Consider the following 15,019-nt stretch of genomic DNA (forward strand, 5'->3'; position numbering starts at 1 on the left):
AGTTGCTACAACTGCGCAGCCCAGCTTCTTGCGGTCTTCCTCGGCCTTTGCAAATAGCGGCAGTCCTCCAGGCGCGTGGGACTACAACTCCCAGCAGCCCCTCCTAATATGGCTGTGCTGGCAGGGGGCTGATGGGAGTTGTAGTCCCAAGAGAAACTGGAGGGCAGCAGGTTGCGAAAGGCTGAGCGAGGGCTTGGCAGGACCAGCGTGGGCAAGACGGACTCAGCTTGCAAAGATCTGACATCTTTGTGAGAAAAGAACTCACAAGATGAGAACTGTCATTGGAGAGAATGATTTTATTTATTTATGCTAATTTTCTTAATTACAATTCTTAGAGACCCTAAAAATGGTTAACATTATAAATTATCTCCCATTATTTTTCATTCCTTTTTTTAAAAGAAGAAGCTCATTCTTGTTCGAATCCTTTAAAACGTTTTTCTACTTGCTTTACCCATAAAATCAAAGATATCTTGTTCAGTGTTGCAAAATCCTCCATTTTGATTTGCCATATTTAATATTCTATATTATTTTAATGAATGTTATTTTATTTGCATAGTTGTCAGGGTTGCTTCCAGATCCTAGCTCACAGAGGATCACGCCAGCCAGCTATCATTAAATAAAAGTCTTTATTGAGTTACAGTCTCCATTCTCAAGCTGCTGCGCGCAACTCTACGTCTTATGCTTAGATCGGCGAAGCTCCGTCTGAGTCTCCGCCCCTTGTGCACCAACTTAATATCCTAGCCCTGCTCCACCTTTTCCGCCTGACAGTTCTCCTCTGGGTCCCTCTGCCCCCCTGGGTCTCTCCCTTCCGGGATTCTTCTGACGCTGACCCCCCTGACTCTCCTGTCTCCTTGCGCCAGGCTTTAGGACCTGGCTCCCTTTCCGGGCTGCCTACTGCGCCACTTTCCTGTGCATTTGAACTTGGCGCGCGCGCCCAACCTTCCACCTTCCGTCTAACCGTCTCCTCGCTCCCCGATGGAGGTGTGGCCACTCCTGACTCGTGCCCTCCCTCCTGTTGTGAGCTGCCAGCGCTTGAGCCCTGGCGCCCTTCCTCATCCCTGCTCTCTGGCGGTGACGCTGGTCCCGATTTCCAACTGCTCCCCTCTGAGTCCCCTCTGGCTCTATCTTCCTGGGGTGTCCCCCTAGTCTCCCCCCTTGCCCTGGCCACTGGTGCTCCTCTTTGTGAATCTTCTGATTCACTGGAAAGACTCGGAGATCTCGGGTCGTCGTCATCACTCATCTTTTCTTCTGCCTCCTCCCCCTCGCTCTCTGTTCCCTCCCTTTCCCTCGCCTCTGCTCCTGAACCCCTGACAATAGTGTATATTGTATTATGCATATTGTCTGATTTATATGATGTTAGCTGCTCTGAGTCTGGCTTTGGCCAGGGAGGGCGGGATACAAATAAAAATTTATTATTATTATTTTTTATTTTTATCTCACTGAGTTTCCATTTGTCAGATCCATCAGCCCGTGCATAATCCATGATATTTGGCAATTTGGCAGTTCGTCTTTAGCATCATCATTCATAGCAGCTGGGAAAACATTTGGGTGGAATTAATCCTCTTCTGTTTTGAAGAGTGCTTGGATTTCACGTGCCACAGAAAGGACCGCTTGGAGCCTGGTGTCCTGGTCGTCCAAAGGCCAGAGGGACCTGGGGGCTTATCCCAAAACGAAAGCGTGGTCTCTGAATCTGCCCATTTTCTACCCCTGCAGCCGGAGGGCAGAGCTCTGCAGCCCCCCTGGGGGTCTGCGTTGGGGGTGACGCTACTTGGGGGTGGAGGAAATGCCGAGAGATTTCAGTGTCACTTCCACGGGGAAATGGTCACTAACAGCCAAGGCCTGGAAAAGAAAGGAAGAAACAGCGAAATTAGGGGGAACAGGAGGCTGTCTTGGGGAGGGGGGCACACAGAATCAGAGAGTTGGAAGGAACCCCAGCGGCCATCTAGTCCAACCCGCTGCGACACAGGAGTCACAGTCAAAGCATTCCTGAGAGAGGGCAATCTAACCTCTGCTTAAAAACCTCCAAGGAAGGAGAGTTCACCACCGTCCAAGGGAGTCCGTTCCGCTGCTGAACGGCTCTTACTATCAGAAAGTTTCTCCTGATGTTGAGACGGAATCTCCTTTCTGGTAACTTGAAGCCATGGGTTCAAGTCCTGCCCTCCAGAGCAGGAGAAAACAAGCATGCTCCATGCTCCATGTGGCAGCCCTTGAGTTATTTGAAGATGGCACATCTCCTCTCAGCCTCCTCTTTTCCAGGCTAAACGTGGCTGCCAGGTCAGTTCTCTGTCTCTTCTGCATCCCCAACTCCCTGAATATTCCCTGTTGTTTGGGGTGAATTTGTTTCTTCTAATGCACACACACCTCTCGACTGCCCTGTTTCAAATGCGACATCCCTAGAAGAGCAGAAGCCAAACCCGGCTTCTGGTTGGATCCTGGAATGCCCTGTTCTTTTGGTCCAGCACTCTGCTGCAAGTCCTTGTGCCAGAGCTCAGGGCCAGCAACACTCCTTTTTTCTGGCTGGCACTCTGGCGTGGGTCAGTCGAGTTGTGCCCAAGCACTGGAAGGAAAGCCGCTCATTTTGGGGGTCTCGGGATGGTGGAAAAGACTCCCTTGCGAGGTGGGGGGGGGCTCTCCCTCACTGGAGGTTTTCAAGTAGAAGCCGGATGGTCATCTGTCATGGCTGGTTTAGCTGAGATTCCTGCACTGCAGTGGGCTAGAGTACAGAATCCTTGGGGGTCTCTTCCAACTCGAAGATTAAATGATTCTAAGACCAGAGCTCCCCATGCCCAGCCTGGTCGCCAGTCACCATCCCTCCCCCCCCCCACCACTGGGAAACCCCTGAGACTTTTGAAACAGCTGCTCACGTCCTTCTGTTGCAGGTTGAAGGTCTGCTGGAAGTTGTTGACTTTGGCTGAGCCAGGCAGGATGCCACTTCCGAGTCTGGGGCCAATCGCCACAATCCTGCAAGGCACCACAAGGGCACAGTGACATTTGGGAACCTGCTCCACAGGATGCGAGGGCAGCCCCCCCCCACCCCACCCTTAAAGGTAAAGGGACCCCTGACCATTAGATCCAGTCACAGATGACTCTGGGGTTGCGGTGCTCATCTCGCTTTATTGGCCGAAGGAGCCGGCGTACAGCTTCCGGGTCATGTGGCCAGCAGAACTAAGCCACTTCTGGCAAACCAGAGCAGCGCACGGAAACGCCGTTTACCTTCCCGACGGAGCGGTGCCTATTTATCTACTTGCACTTTGACGTGCTTTCGAACTGCTAGGTTGGCAGGAGCAGGGACCGAGCAACGGGAGCTCACCCCGTCGCGGGGATTCGAACCGCCAACCTTCTGATCAGCAAGTCCTAGGCTCTGTGGCTTATCCCACAGCACCATCCGTGTCTGACTTTAAAATGGGTCTGAGCCATCAAGGCTGCCCATCTCCCTCGTTAATAATATCTAGATACCGCTTCATAGACAAAAATCCCTAAGCGGTTTATAGAAAACACAGTCAAATAACCTTTGAAAAGCAAAAAAACGAAATGTATAGACAAAACTGAAGACCAAATTACAAACAACAATAACACAGGGAAGCCATCAATAAAACTTTCAGTTAAAAAGGTAAAGGACCCCTGACAGTTACGTCCAGTCGCGGACGACTCTGGGGTTGCGGCGCTCATCTCGCTTTACTGGCCGAGGGAGCCGACATTTGTCCACAGACAGTTCTTCTGGGTCATGTGGCCAGCATGACTAAGCTGCTTCTGGCAAACCAGAGCAGCGCACGGAAACGCCATTTACCTTCCCGCCGGAGCAGTACCTATTTATCTACTTGCACTGGCGTGCTTTTGAACTGCTAGGTTGGCAGGAGCTGGGACCGAGCAACGGGAGCTCACCCCGTCGCAGGGATTTGAACCGCCGACCTTCCAATCGGCAAGCCCAAGACCACAACGCCACCTGCGTTAACTTTCAGTTAAATCTCAGCAAATAATAAAAAAGAACAATGGGATGAATCTGATTGTTGTCGGCGTCCTCCTGTCTCGAGAGACAATGGAGTATGCCTCCGGGGGTGAAGTCGGTAGAGTATGAGACAGTTAATCTCAGGGTTGTGGGTTCAAATTGGGCAAAAGATTCCTGCATTGCAGGGGGTTGGAACAGATGACCCTGGTGGTCCCATCCATCTCTATGATTCTATGAGAATCGCAGTGCCTGCTGTGGCTGCAGAGACCAGTAACTCAATACTGCTGCCTTGTTTTTGCAGTCCCAAAGTGGCTCTGAGGGGTGGGGGGAGAGAGAGAGAGAAAGAGCCTCTGGGACCTGGTCTCCTGCCCCTCACCTGTCATAGGCACAGTTGGTGCTGGTCACCGTGGTGTCTGCTGTGTCTGGGATGAGCCACTGGAAGGCGCTGTTAGTGCGCAGGCGGATACGGGGCCAGTCCTCAGGCCGGACGTAGGAGCAGCCAGCATTGAAGTCTCCCAGGAACAGCATGTCCTGCCAGGAGGAAGAAACAAGCTCAGGAGGCGGTTATGGATTCCAGGAAAGACACTGCTCAGAGCTGAAGCTGACCCTTGGGAAAATACACACACGCATGCCCAATATGAACTGGCCCAGACCCTGCAATCATCATCTGAGGCCCGTCTCTATGCGCCCCTCTCTACGAAAGGTCTGGAGGGTTGGCAACGTAAGAGCAGGCCTTCTCTGTGGTGGCTCCTTGTTGGTGCAATGCTCTCCCCAGGGTATTATACACCAGTAAGGTTATATCATCTTACAAAATCTGGAAGTAAGAATTGCTGGAGGAAATGTGGAGTGATGGGAACGTACAGTCATATGTGCTGGGATTGTCCGTTAGTTAATGAATTTTGGAAACAGATTGGTATAGAAATATTGGGAATTGTGGGAAGGAACATGGAAATAACTAAATTAATGGTTCTTATGACCCTGAGTAGTACCAAGTTAAAAACAAAAGAGGAATGCAAATGGGTAAAGTTGATGGTAATTGCAGCCAGAAAGGTTATAGTGGTAACTGGAAAAATGCAGAAGAGTTAGGGGTGAACCAATGGAGGAAAAAAACTGAATAATATTATAATTTTAGAATACCTAACTGTGAAGATACATAGAATGAAAGGGTTTAAGGTCAGTGCGAAAGAGGAGGATTGGTTTGAGAAGATATTGAATTATTTGAGTAGGTTTGAACAATTTGGGGCAATTAAAATGTTAAAAGTTAATTAAATCTTGTGGAAGGAGGAGTGTTAAGGTATATAGAAGTGTACATATGGTTGATTTGAATATGTTATTATTGAATATTATTGAACATGTATATTATTGAATATATATATTATTGAATATTGTATACCCGCCTGGTGGGTTTCACTGTTTGTGTTTTGGTGGTTGGTAAAAAATAAAAAAAATTTAAAAATGATTTTTTTAAAATGCTCTCCCCAGGGAGGCTTGCCTGAAATGTCTTTAGGCACCGGGCAAAAACATTCCTCTACTCCCAGGCCTTTGGCTAATTACTGGTAAATCATTTATGGTGGACAGTTCATTACTCTTATGTGTTTGTGTGCTGTCAACACACAAAAAAAATATTATTATTACACACACATATCCATGTCCGTCTGTCATGGATGCCTTAGTTGAGATTTCTGCATTGCAGGCATTTGGACTACGTGACGCTCATGGATCCTTCCAACTGTACAGCTATATGATTCTATTATTCCTTGATACACTCACACACACATAATTAATTGCCTGCCACCCCAGAATATATTTTTTTCTTGCTTTCCTCCTCTAAAGACTAGGTGCGTCTTATGGTCAGGTGCCTCTTATGGCGCAAAAAATGGGGTATAAGATTTTGTGGACCACCTCCCACCCTCAGGACTTTGGTGGCTCCTTAAAGATGAGCAAATCATTTCCGTCCCTTTCGCCCAAACTCCTCAGGCAACGCCTGCCATTTCTCCTTTTCGCTGCTGCCTCTCCTTTGCCCTCTCCCGTGACTCTCCACTTGCGGCAACCTACCTCCTCTCCCTTCGCCCTGCTTCTCGGTCCCCCTCCTCTCCATCCTCTTCCTCTCCTCTCTCGGCAGCTGCCTCTTCTCTCCATCCTCCAGCCAACATCCCCGGAGCCATCGGGGAAAGGGGAGGCCGTCGGCAAAGCCCCTCTCAAAGAGAGCAGCCCGGGAGTGCCAGGCAGGGTCGCATAGCCTGCCTGCCGCTCCCAAACCTTCCCGGGGCTTCAGGGGGAAGGGGAGGCTGCCAGCAACCCGGGAGGGCGGGGCAACGGCGAGCACCGCACTTGGGCGATTTGGCTCCAGGGACCACACATTCGCTCCATAAGATGCACAGACATTTCCTCTTGCTTTTTAGGAGGAAAAAAGTGTGTCTTATGGAGCAAAAAATACGGTACATATAAGTGGGACTGGGGTCTAATCTCCGCAATGCCCCCGATACAGTGGTGCCCCGCAAGACGAATGCCTCGCAAGACGGAAAACTCGCTAGACGAAAGAGTTTTCCGTTTTGGAGGTGCTTCGTAAAACGAATCTCCTATGGGCTTGCTTCGCAAGACGAAAATGTCTTGCGAGTTCCTGTGGGTTTTTTCCCCTCCCCCCTTTTTCTAAGCCGCTAAGCCTCTTATCAGCTGATCCGATAAGCCGATATGACGCTAAAAGCGCTAATAGCGCTAATCCGCTAATCCGTCAATGGGCTTGCTTCGCAAGACGAAAAAACCGCTAGACAAAGAGAATCACAGAACGGATTCTTTTCGTCTTGCGAGGCACCACTGTATTTCTCAAGCAACCACCGGTGGCAAGCAAAAGTCACCACTTTGTGTGGGGGGCACTTACATCTGTCCCCCACTTATCTCTCACATCCAGGAAGACGTCGTAGAGGGCGTCTATCTCGGCCACTGCTTCTTCGGGAGCGGCATGGAGAGGCACCAGGATCAGTTCCCCCACCTCTGAGGGAGAAGTCGCAGTTAAGAACATCCAAAGAGCATCTGCTGGGTCAGACCCACGGCCCACTCCCTCCAGCATCCCGTTCACCCAGAGGCCAACCACACACACACACACACACACACACACACACACACACACACACAGAGGATTCAAGCACCAAAACCCTGTCCCATGGTTTCCAGCAATCGGGATCCATAAACATTGCTGCCTCCAGCTGGGGACACAGAGTATGGCTTCTCTCCCACCCCACCCCCCAGCCTTCTCCTCCCTTCCCCTGGCTGTGCCAGACCTCTTGCCCCTGCTATAAGAAATTTTAAGGTCTTAGATGTATAATAAATGTTCATAAATGTACGCTGCAAGCACATACATAGATCAGCACAGGAAGACCGACCGGAAACCATTTTGACTCCCAAACTGACCAAATGTTTTCTCCAGTGGCGTAGCGTGGGTTGTCAGCACCCGGGGCAAGGCAAGTAATTTGCGCCCCCTAACCCGTGGATTTGCGCCCCCTAACCCGTGGATTTGCGCCCCCTAACCCTACCCCCCAGATGTTGCGCCCGGTGCGGCCGGCCCCCCCCTGCAGCCCCCACGCTACGCCACTGGTTTTCTCTGCAAGGAGGGAGGGGGTCAGGGAGCCTTCCCATTGTCTCAGGAATTGAGTAATCACCATCTCAAAGGGTGACAGACTACCAGGAAAGGCAATCAGATAAGGCATTATCAGATAACCTGACAGACAGGAAAAACAACAACATTCAAATTTCTGTTTTAGACCACCTTTCTGTGATGTAGGTATGGTGTATGGAGGGGTGGTCTTGAGCTCCAGGGCAGGAAATTTAAAATGTCTATATAAGGGGCGGGCACACCTGGGTTCAGGGTCCTCCTCCTGCGGGTGAGGGGAGCACCCTGTTGCAACAGATCAATAAAAATCAGGCTTACTAGCTGCTTTGCTTCTCAATATTCTCTGCTTGGCCTCTGTTATTTTCTCCTACCAATAGCGAACCCATGTAAGGACTCTATATGGGCTCTTGGATACCCCATAAGGGGAAAAGGGCAGGTTTTTATTGTTTACAACACCCCAAAGCCACAATCTGAGTGTGGGATGTAATCTACTGAGAGCAGTCAAATGCAACATTCCTTGTTTTCCTAGACTGGACATGCAAGGGGATGTTTGGTCCAGCCAGTCGAAACTTGCTGTTCCACCCCACCTGAAGCATCCTTCCTTGCATGTGACTAGTGAGTGGACATGACCTTTCCAGACCTGGGAAAAGGCCAAGGCATGCTGCCACTCTCTCTCTTTTCCATCTTCTTTTCGTCCTGCAAACTTCCTGGAATGAACTGCTGGCTGCCAGCCAAGCAGTCCCCCCAGGTCATCTCCATTATGGGATAAACCTGTTTTTATACGTTTGTAACTTTAAGCCTTAATCCTGCCTGCAGGGATCACACTGTGCTCTGCTGATCGTGAGCAAACTTTCTCCTTATTGCTTCTTTATTGCTTTTGGACAAGCCATAAAATTATTAGCAGGGGGGGGAAATTATTAGCAGGAAAATTTTTTTATAATGAATGATTTTAGAGTGTTGTGTTGTACTGTTGTACTGTTTTATTGTTGTTAGCCGCCCTGAGCCCGGTCTTGGCTGGGGAGAGCGGGATATAAATAAAATTTATTATTATTATTATTAAAATTAAAGCGTTCAAAAAACCAAGAGCACCAATAAACTAAAAACACATTAGCATGCTGGATATCTTGGCAGACTTGCCAAGAACATAAAGTCCCGACCAGAGAAGAATGGTAGATGAAGTTGATGGATTATGCCGAAATGGCAAACATTACCAGAACAATCAAAAATCAGGAAGACCAAATTTTTAACAAAGAATGGGGAAATGTTATAATTTATCTTAAAAACCATTGTAAACAGTTAAAATTGTTAGTAGGATTGGAATAACACTTGTAGTTTAATGGTGAGTTTTGGATATAATGGAGATGTGAAAGATTTGGATTATTATAAAAGATGCTTTTATAATGATTAATAATAGGACCCACAAAAAGAAGGAGGGAAGTCCGGGAGATTCTATGGAATCTTGTCTATATGTTGGATGTTGGATGTGATTGTAAAACTGTAATTTGCAAAACCAAATAAATAATTTTTTAAAAAACAAAAAAAGTTTTCAGCTGAAAAGAGTGCAGCGAAGCTGCCTGCCTGATATCAAGAGGCAAGGAGTTCCAAAGGGTAGATTCCACCTCACTGAAAGGCTGATTTCTTGCAGATGCGGAACGAGCGCTATGTGGCAGGGCCAGTTTCTCCTCTCCCGGGGCTGCCCTGTCGGCTGCATCAGCTGAGAGGGGGAGACGGGGGCTGCTTACGTGTCTGAGGTGCCGCAAATTTCACAATGAAGGGCTCCCGACTGAAGGTGTCGTTCCCGCAGGGCTCACAGCCGTCGTCATAATAGTAGCTGTCCAGGAGAATGATGTTGTCCTCCCTGTGTGGAGAGAAGGAGGAGGAGAGAGGCAAGGTCTTGCTTGGGTGCCTTGCAAGTGATGGGTCAGAGTCTCTGGCCACCAAAGGGAGACGGTGACAGTTTACAGCAAAGTCTGGGAGAGGCACCCTGGGCATCTCCACATCCTGGGAGACTTGTGCCACCTTAAGGGCGAACAAATACATCATGGCACGAGAGTTCACGCATTACAGCAGCTAACAAGGGTGGGAAGTGAAACATCTCAATGGTGGGCTGGGAAGACATTTTCAAATTAGAATTAAAGTGAGGTTGAATTCGTTTAAAAAACTGAAAAGCAATAAAAATTAATTGGCAAAAAAAGAGAGATTTCACAGATTATAGTCCACTGCACCAGAGTCCTAGTTATCCTGGGTTCCTGGTACACACACACTTGGGGCTGGAGGTGGGGGTTATTATTATTATTAATTTGTTCCCTGCCTTCACCCTAAGGTCCCAGGGTGCATTACAACATTACAAGGCAACATCACACCAAAATGTTAGAAAACAGTTTAAAACTTTATGTTGCAGCCTCTCTTTTAAGTTCCTTTGCTCCCAGATGGGTACCAGCCAGCTGCAAAGTGTTTTGGGAGGCAAACACAAAATATGTAATTACAGTGCAATCACACCTTATGCGGGATTCCGTTCCATGGGTTCTGCATATATGCAAAAGTTTGCATATTCAAACCCCTGGAAGCATCCTCATGTGAGTTCCCTGTGGCTTCTGGAGGCAGCACGTGAGAGTTTCTCACCCCACCCTCGCCAAGTGAGGCAGAGAACTCAAAAGTTATTCTTCCACAGGGAAAGCCCAGTACGGAAATAACTTGTGAGCTCTCTTCCTTGCTTGCATTTAACGTGTGGGATTTACACCAGACGGCCTTCAACCGTGCATGGTTGAAAACATGTGAGTTAAATGCACATTAATAGCCATCGTGCTTTGTAACTGCCTGTATTTTCCTGCACTGCCTTCCCTTATATTATATTCCATTATATTGCCTTCCTCACCACCAGCAACGTAAAGCTATCTACCTGCCACTCAGGACCCCATGTCCTGCATCTGATGCCATAACACTTTTGTTCTTGTTGTTAAGGTGCCACACAGAACTCTTTTGCTGCTAGAGAGTAACACAGTTGCTGCTGCCCCTCTGGAAATCTGCCCTCCAGTGATGCTCCCCCCCCCTTACATCCTGGGCTCTGCTTGAGGCTCTCACCTGTAAACAAAGAGGTATTGCTCCTTGTAGCTGTTGCGACCCAAAGGCTTGCTGGCCACATAGCTGTATGGATACGGTGATGCCCTAAAAGGGAAGATTAGCAATGAAATATATTCAATTTGCCTGACTCTGGGCAAATACAGGAAGAACGGAGAAAGTGGGTTGGTAATCTGCGGTGTTGCCTCTTGCTTCAAGAGCTGGCCATCTCACTTATCCCAACAGCTGCTGCAATATTCCCCTTTTGGGGTGTGCGGTTGCTGGGGCAAAATTCCAAGGATTTTTCTCTTCCCAGAGAAAAAGGGACTTTGCCAGGACTTGTCATCCTTACCACCCTCCCAGTCTCCCCCAATCCAGGAGTGATTTGATCGAATAAGTTTTGATTGCACCTAAAAGCCACCCAATCTCTGGATACCCTTTTTCAAAAAAACCTCACTGGTTCAGTCGGTTCATCAGCTTTTTCACTGCGCTCAGGTCGGCATCTCGGACCTCCTGGATGAGGGTGATGTCATACAAGGACAAAATCTGTAAGGAGACAGAGCAGAGAGAAATTCACCAGCTTCAGGACTCAGGCTTGGATGAATGTGAGGAGCTGGATGTGGAAAAAGAGAAGGTGAGCAGCGAGGAAAGGTGGGAATGTTCTGGAATGTTGTGGGTTTGTGGCGGGTCAGTCTAGATGATGCCCTGAGTCCCTTCTAGTTCTGTACCCAGTGAGGTTAAAAGCTGACAAGAGGAGTTTGATGAACTAGTTAGACCAGTTGCTTTGTAAGACAGTGGCCTTAGCATCCCAAAAAGAGTGAGCTGGACTGCAAGAGCTACAACTAAGTGATGGTGCCCTTCAGGAGGCTTCCCCCTCCCTCACCTAAATGGTAGACACAAGGTAAAAGGTGAAGGACCCCTGGATGGTTAAGTCCAGTCAAAGGCGACTGTGGGGTTGTGGCGCTCATTTTGCTTTCAGGCCTAGGGAGCTGGCGTTTGTCCACAGACAGCTTTCCGGGTCATGTGGCCAGCATGACTAAACCACTTCTGTTGCAAAGGGACACAGTGACGGAAACCAGAGCGCACAGAAACGCCATTTACCTTCTCACCACAGCAGTACCTATTTATCTACTTGCACTAGTGTGCTTTCAAACTGCTACCTTGGCAGGAGCTGGGACTGAGCAATGGGAGCTCACTCCGTCTCGGGGATTCAAACTGCTGACCTTCCGATCAGCAAGCCCAAGAGGCTCAGTGGTTTAGACCACAGTGCAACCGCTGAGCAGGCTGGCGTTTGTCAACAGACAGCTTTCCGGGTTGTAGACAGAGGAACAATAGCCAGGTAAGTGTGAGCAGAAAGCAGGCTGACACACAGAACCGTTTGCCCTGTGCTGGATCCAAAGCTGTGATTAATGGAGAAGCAAGATCTGTTGGGGTGTTAATGCTGTGATCCCCTATACTCAAGCTGCAAAAATGTGTAAATAAAACCATACAGTATGTCCTAAAGACACCACCATCTCCACTGACTTTCGTTCCAAGGAAAGGGAACCCTGAATAAGTGCCTGGAGCCCCTGGATTCTTTCACTGCCAAGAGATTGGGGGGGGCAAGTGAGAGCTATCTTCTATGAACATAGAAAATGAGATTGTCGGGGACCATAAACCCCAGCCTGACTGCTAACAGCAAGTGCGGAAAGTTTCCAAGGGTCCATGGAGCATGTCTGCACAATGTGAAGCCGTAAAGATTGCTTCTTTGGAGGAGCTCAGCCGAAAGCGTTTGAACGAGGACCCCTGGAATAAGTGTCTCCCCTTGGAGGTCAGATGGACTCACGCTGACGATGAAGTCTGTGACGGTCTGATTGGACAGCTTGCTGTCTCCAAAGGTTCTGATGTTGAAAGCACCGACCCTCAAGCAGAGGGTGGGCTGCAGGAGGTGGGCTGCCATGCTAAGGAAGACCAGCAGAGGCAGTGATGTCATGGTCCTTCTCCTGCGCAGAGACAGATGCAATCCTGCTGGTTAGAACCCTTGGTAGGAGGAGGAGAAGCAGACCTCCCTTCCTTCAACTCCTGCCTTCTGCCAGAACTTTGCTGTGCCTCAAAATTCTAAATTAATTCTGGAACCGGAGTGTATGCAGTTAGCCACAGCTGCCAGTGCCTTCACAGTTCACAGAGGTCTTCCCTCTCCCCCAACACCCCATTTTCCTAATATTCTGCACACCCTACAAAAAAGGAAATCTGGGTGTGATTGTATCTTTCACTGTGGAGCCTTCACAACTCCAGAGCAGGTGCTCTTGCGCATCAGCAGAACGCAAACGGAATCTCGATATACCTGCCCATACATTTGCACTGCTGTTGTTTCTGCAGTGCTTTGCTAAATCGCATGGTGTGTGTGCACTGAGGAAAGGAAAAGGCAGAGATGAACAGCTGGTGCCAAACCGCACAGCCTGAGCACTCAATAATGAAAAACTGGGGAGGTGGGGAATTAAATGGAGGGCTCCCGCTGTGTTAGCACCAGTTTGGGAATGAGACAGACTGATGAAGATGATGGACTATGCCAAAATGGCAAAATTGACTGGGAGAATCAGAGACCAGTACGAGAAGAAGATTAGGAGAAAATGGGGGGGGGGTGTATAGTTCATTTAAAAGAACATTGTAAACAGTTAAAAACTTTGGCAGCATTAGAGTAATACTTGTAAAAGACAAAATATAACGGAAAAGTTAATAATAGATACAATAAATTGGAAGAAAAGGGATAAGTTGAATAAAAAGGGATGGACAATGGAAACCAGAAAAGGGCAGGGAGGAGTCAAGGGATTCTGAGAATCCCAAATGTAAAGGTAATTGATATGTTTAAATTGAAATTTGTTATGTAAAATTTAACAAAAAATATTTTTATATTTATTTTAAAAAGGGAATGAGACAGACTGGGGAATTGGGAATGCCAAAATCCAGGGAGAAAGGCAGGTGATAAATTTGAATGCATCCTTCCTTACACACACACACACAGCACACACTAACCCAGGTATCTGTCAGAAGAAAACAGTTCTGCTTGCTTAGAGTGAGGCACAGAAACAAAGACAATAAATAGCGTGAGCCATTTTCATGGGGATCCCAGGCAGGTCATCCAATTCCCCCAAGTATGTCTGAAACACTAAGCTTAGAAATAGACATATCCCCGTAGATCCTAGAATGAACATGTTCACATTGCACTATGCCACTAACCTGTACCTGTTTCTTTATCACAGAGCATCTGTGGAAATGGAAGGGAAACTGCCAAAATCCAATAGAAGCAGAAACCGCAAGGTCCGGTTTCTGTGCCAACTGGCCCCCAAAGGCCGGCGAAAGAGCTTCAAGAGGCAGGAGAGTTGCTACAAATTCTGTCCCCACCAAAACTTTAGAGAGGAAACTGGGCAGGTGCAAAAGGAGGGAGCCCTCTCTGTGCCCTGACCCTCCGACCGGACCCTGCTCTCAGCCACCCAGACCCCTCCAAGCTGGAAGCTCTTACATGTTTCCTGAAGCTTGTGGCCCCACTTCCAACCTGCTAGAGCTGACGTGGGTCTCTGCACTCTTCCTCCAGGTACACTTCAGCGAAGGTCACCTTTTCCTGGTGAAAGACATTATTGTTTCTTGGGTGGAGGCGGGGGAAGGCTTCGGCTAATTCCTCTTTCTCCCTTTGGGTCCCTTCGTGTTTTCCAGGGCACCAGAGCCACTCCTGGGCCAGGGCCATAAATTGTGAGGTGGGTGGGGGCACTCAGAACCTTTCCTCTTTCCTTCCTTCTTTCTCCCCTCCTAATAAAGGGGTCGTAAACCCCTGTGTCAGACAGAATAGGGAGAGGCAGACGTGGTTGTGATCCAGGAAGGCAGGAAGGTCAAGACGATGCCCCAAAAATCAAGGGCTTTGCTTGCAAGCCCTGAGCCTTTTGTGCTGGACCCCACATCTTCTGCCCCCAATTTTCTTGTCACCTTACAACACACACACACACACACACACACCTTGTACTTTTCTCACAGGGCAGGTGGGCTATGAAGCGCTGTGCCAGTGAGCTACCCCACCCAGCCGCCCACTGACTTAATTTTCTCAGAAAGCTAAATTTGCACAAACTGTAATCAGGTATGCGCTGCATACCCAGAGCTTTTCCCCCAAAGGACTTAGCAATGTCCCTGATGCTGGGAATGGCCGGCTCTCATCCACAGCCATGGTGTGTCCTTCTGTTGCTGTATATTATCTGCATCAAGGACGTCTTGCACTCAGAGAAAACTGAAATCTACGTGGATGACAGATTGCATTGGGTCTCTTTACCTTCGCCGTTCCCGATCATTTGGTGATGGTCCATGCACCCCCGCTTTCTTAAAACACTTCACAGCCGTGACCTTGCCAGCTGTTTACTTAGTATTATATTTGTACAGGTGTATGG

At 48.5% G+C, this 15,019-nt stretch overlaps 1 protein-coding gene across 2 annotated transcripts; it reads right to left on the reverse strand.

The window, feature by feature from the left end:
* Window positions 1-1,319: 1,319 nt before the first annotated feature.
* Window positions 1,320-14,568, reverse strand: DNASE1 (deoxyribonuclease 1). 2 transcript variants are annotated; one of them, XM_082198986.1, is made up of 9 exons: window positions 14,110-14,568; window positions 12,436-12,592; window positions 11,068-11,156; window positions 10,635-10,718; window positions 9,296-9,411; window positions 6,825-6,937; window positions 4,323-4,477; window positions 2,865-2,961; window positions 1,320-1,839 (listed from the first exon to the last, which is right to left on the reverse strand). In XM_082198986.1, coding segments are annotated over exons 1-9 (888 nt in total). In that variant the 5' UTR covers window positions 14,112-14,568; the 3' UTR covers window positions 1,320-1,764. The 2 variants fall into 2 exon arrangements, with proteins under 2 accessions (XP_082055112.1, XP_082055113.1); XM_082198987.1 differs by lacking the exon at window positions 14,110-14,568 and adding an exon at window positions 13,833-13,853.
* Window positions 14,569-15,019: the final 451 nt, after the last annotated feature.

This window comes from Podarcis vaucheri (genome assembly GCF_965113315.1).
Source record: "Podarcis vaucheri genome assembly, chromosome: 14".
NCBI classification, from domain to species: Eukaryota; Metazoa; Chordata; class Lepidosauria; order Squamata; family Lacertidae; genus Podarcis; species Podarcis vaucheri.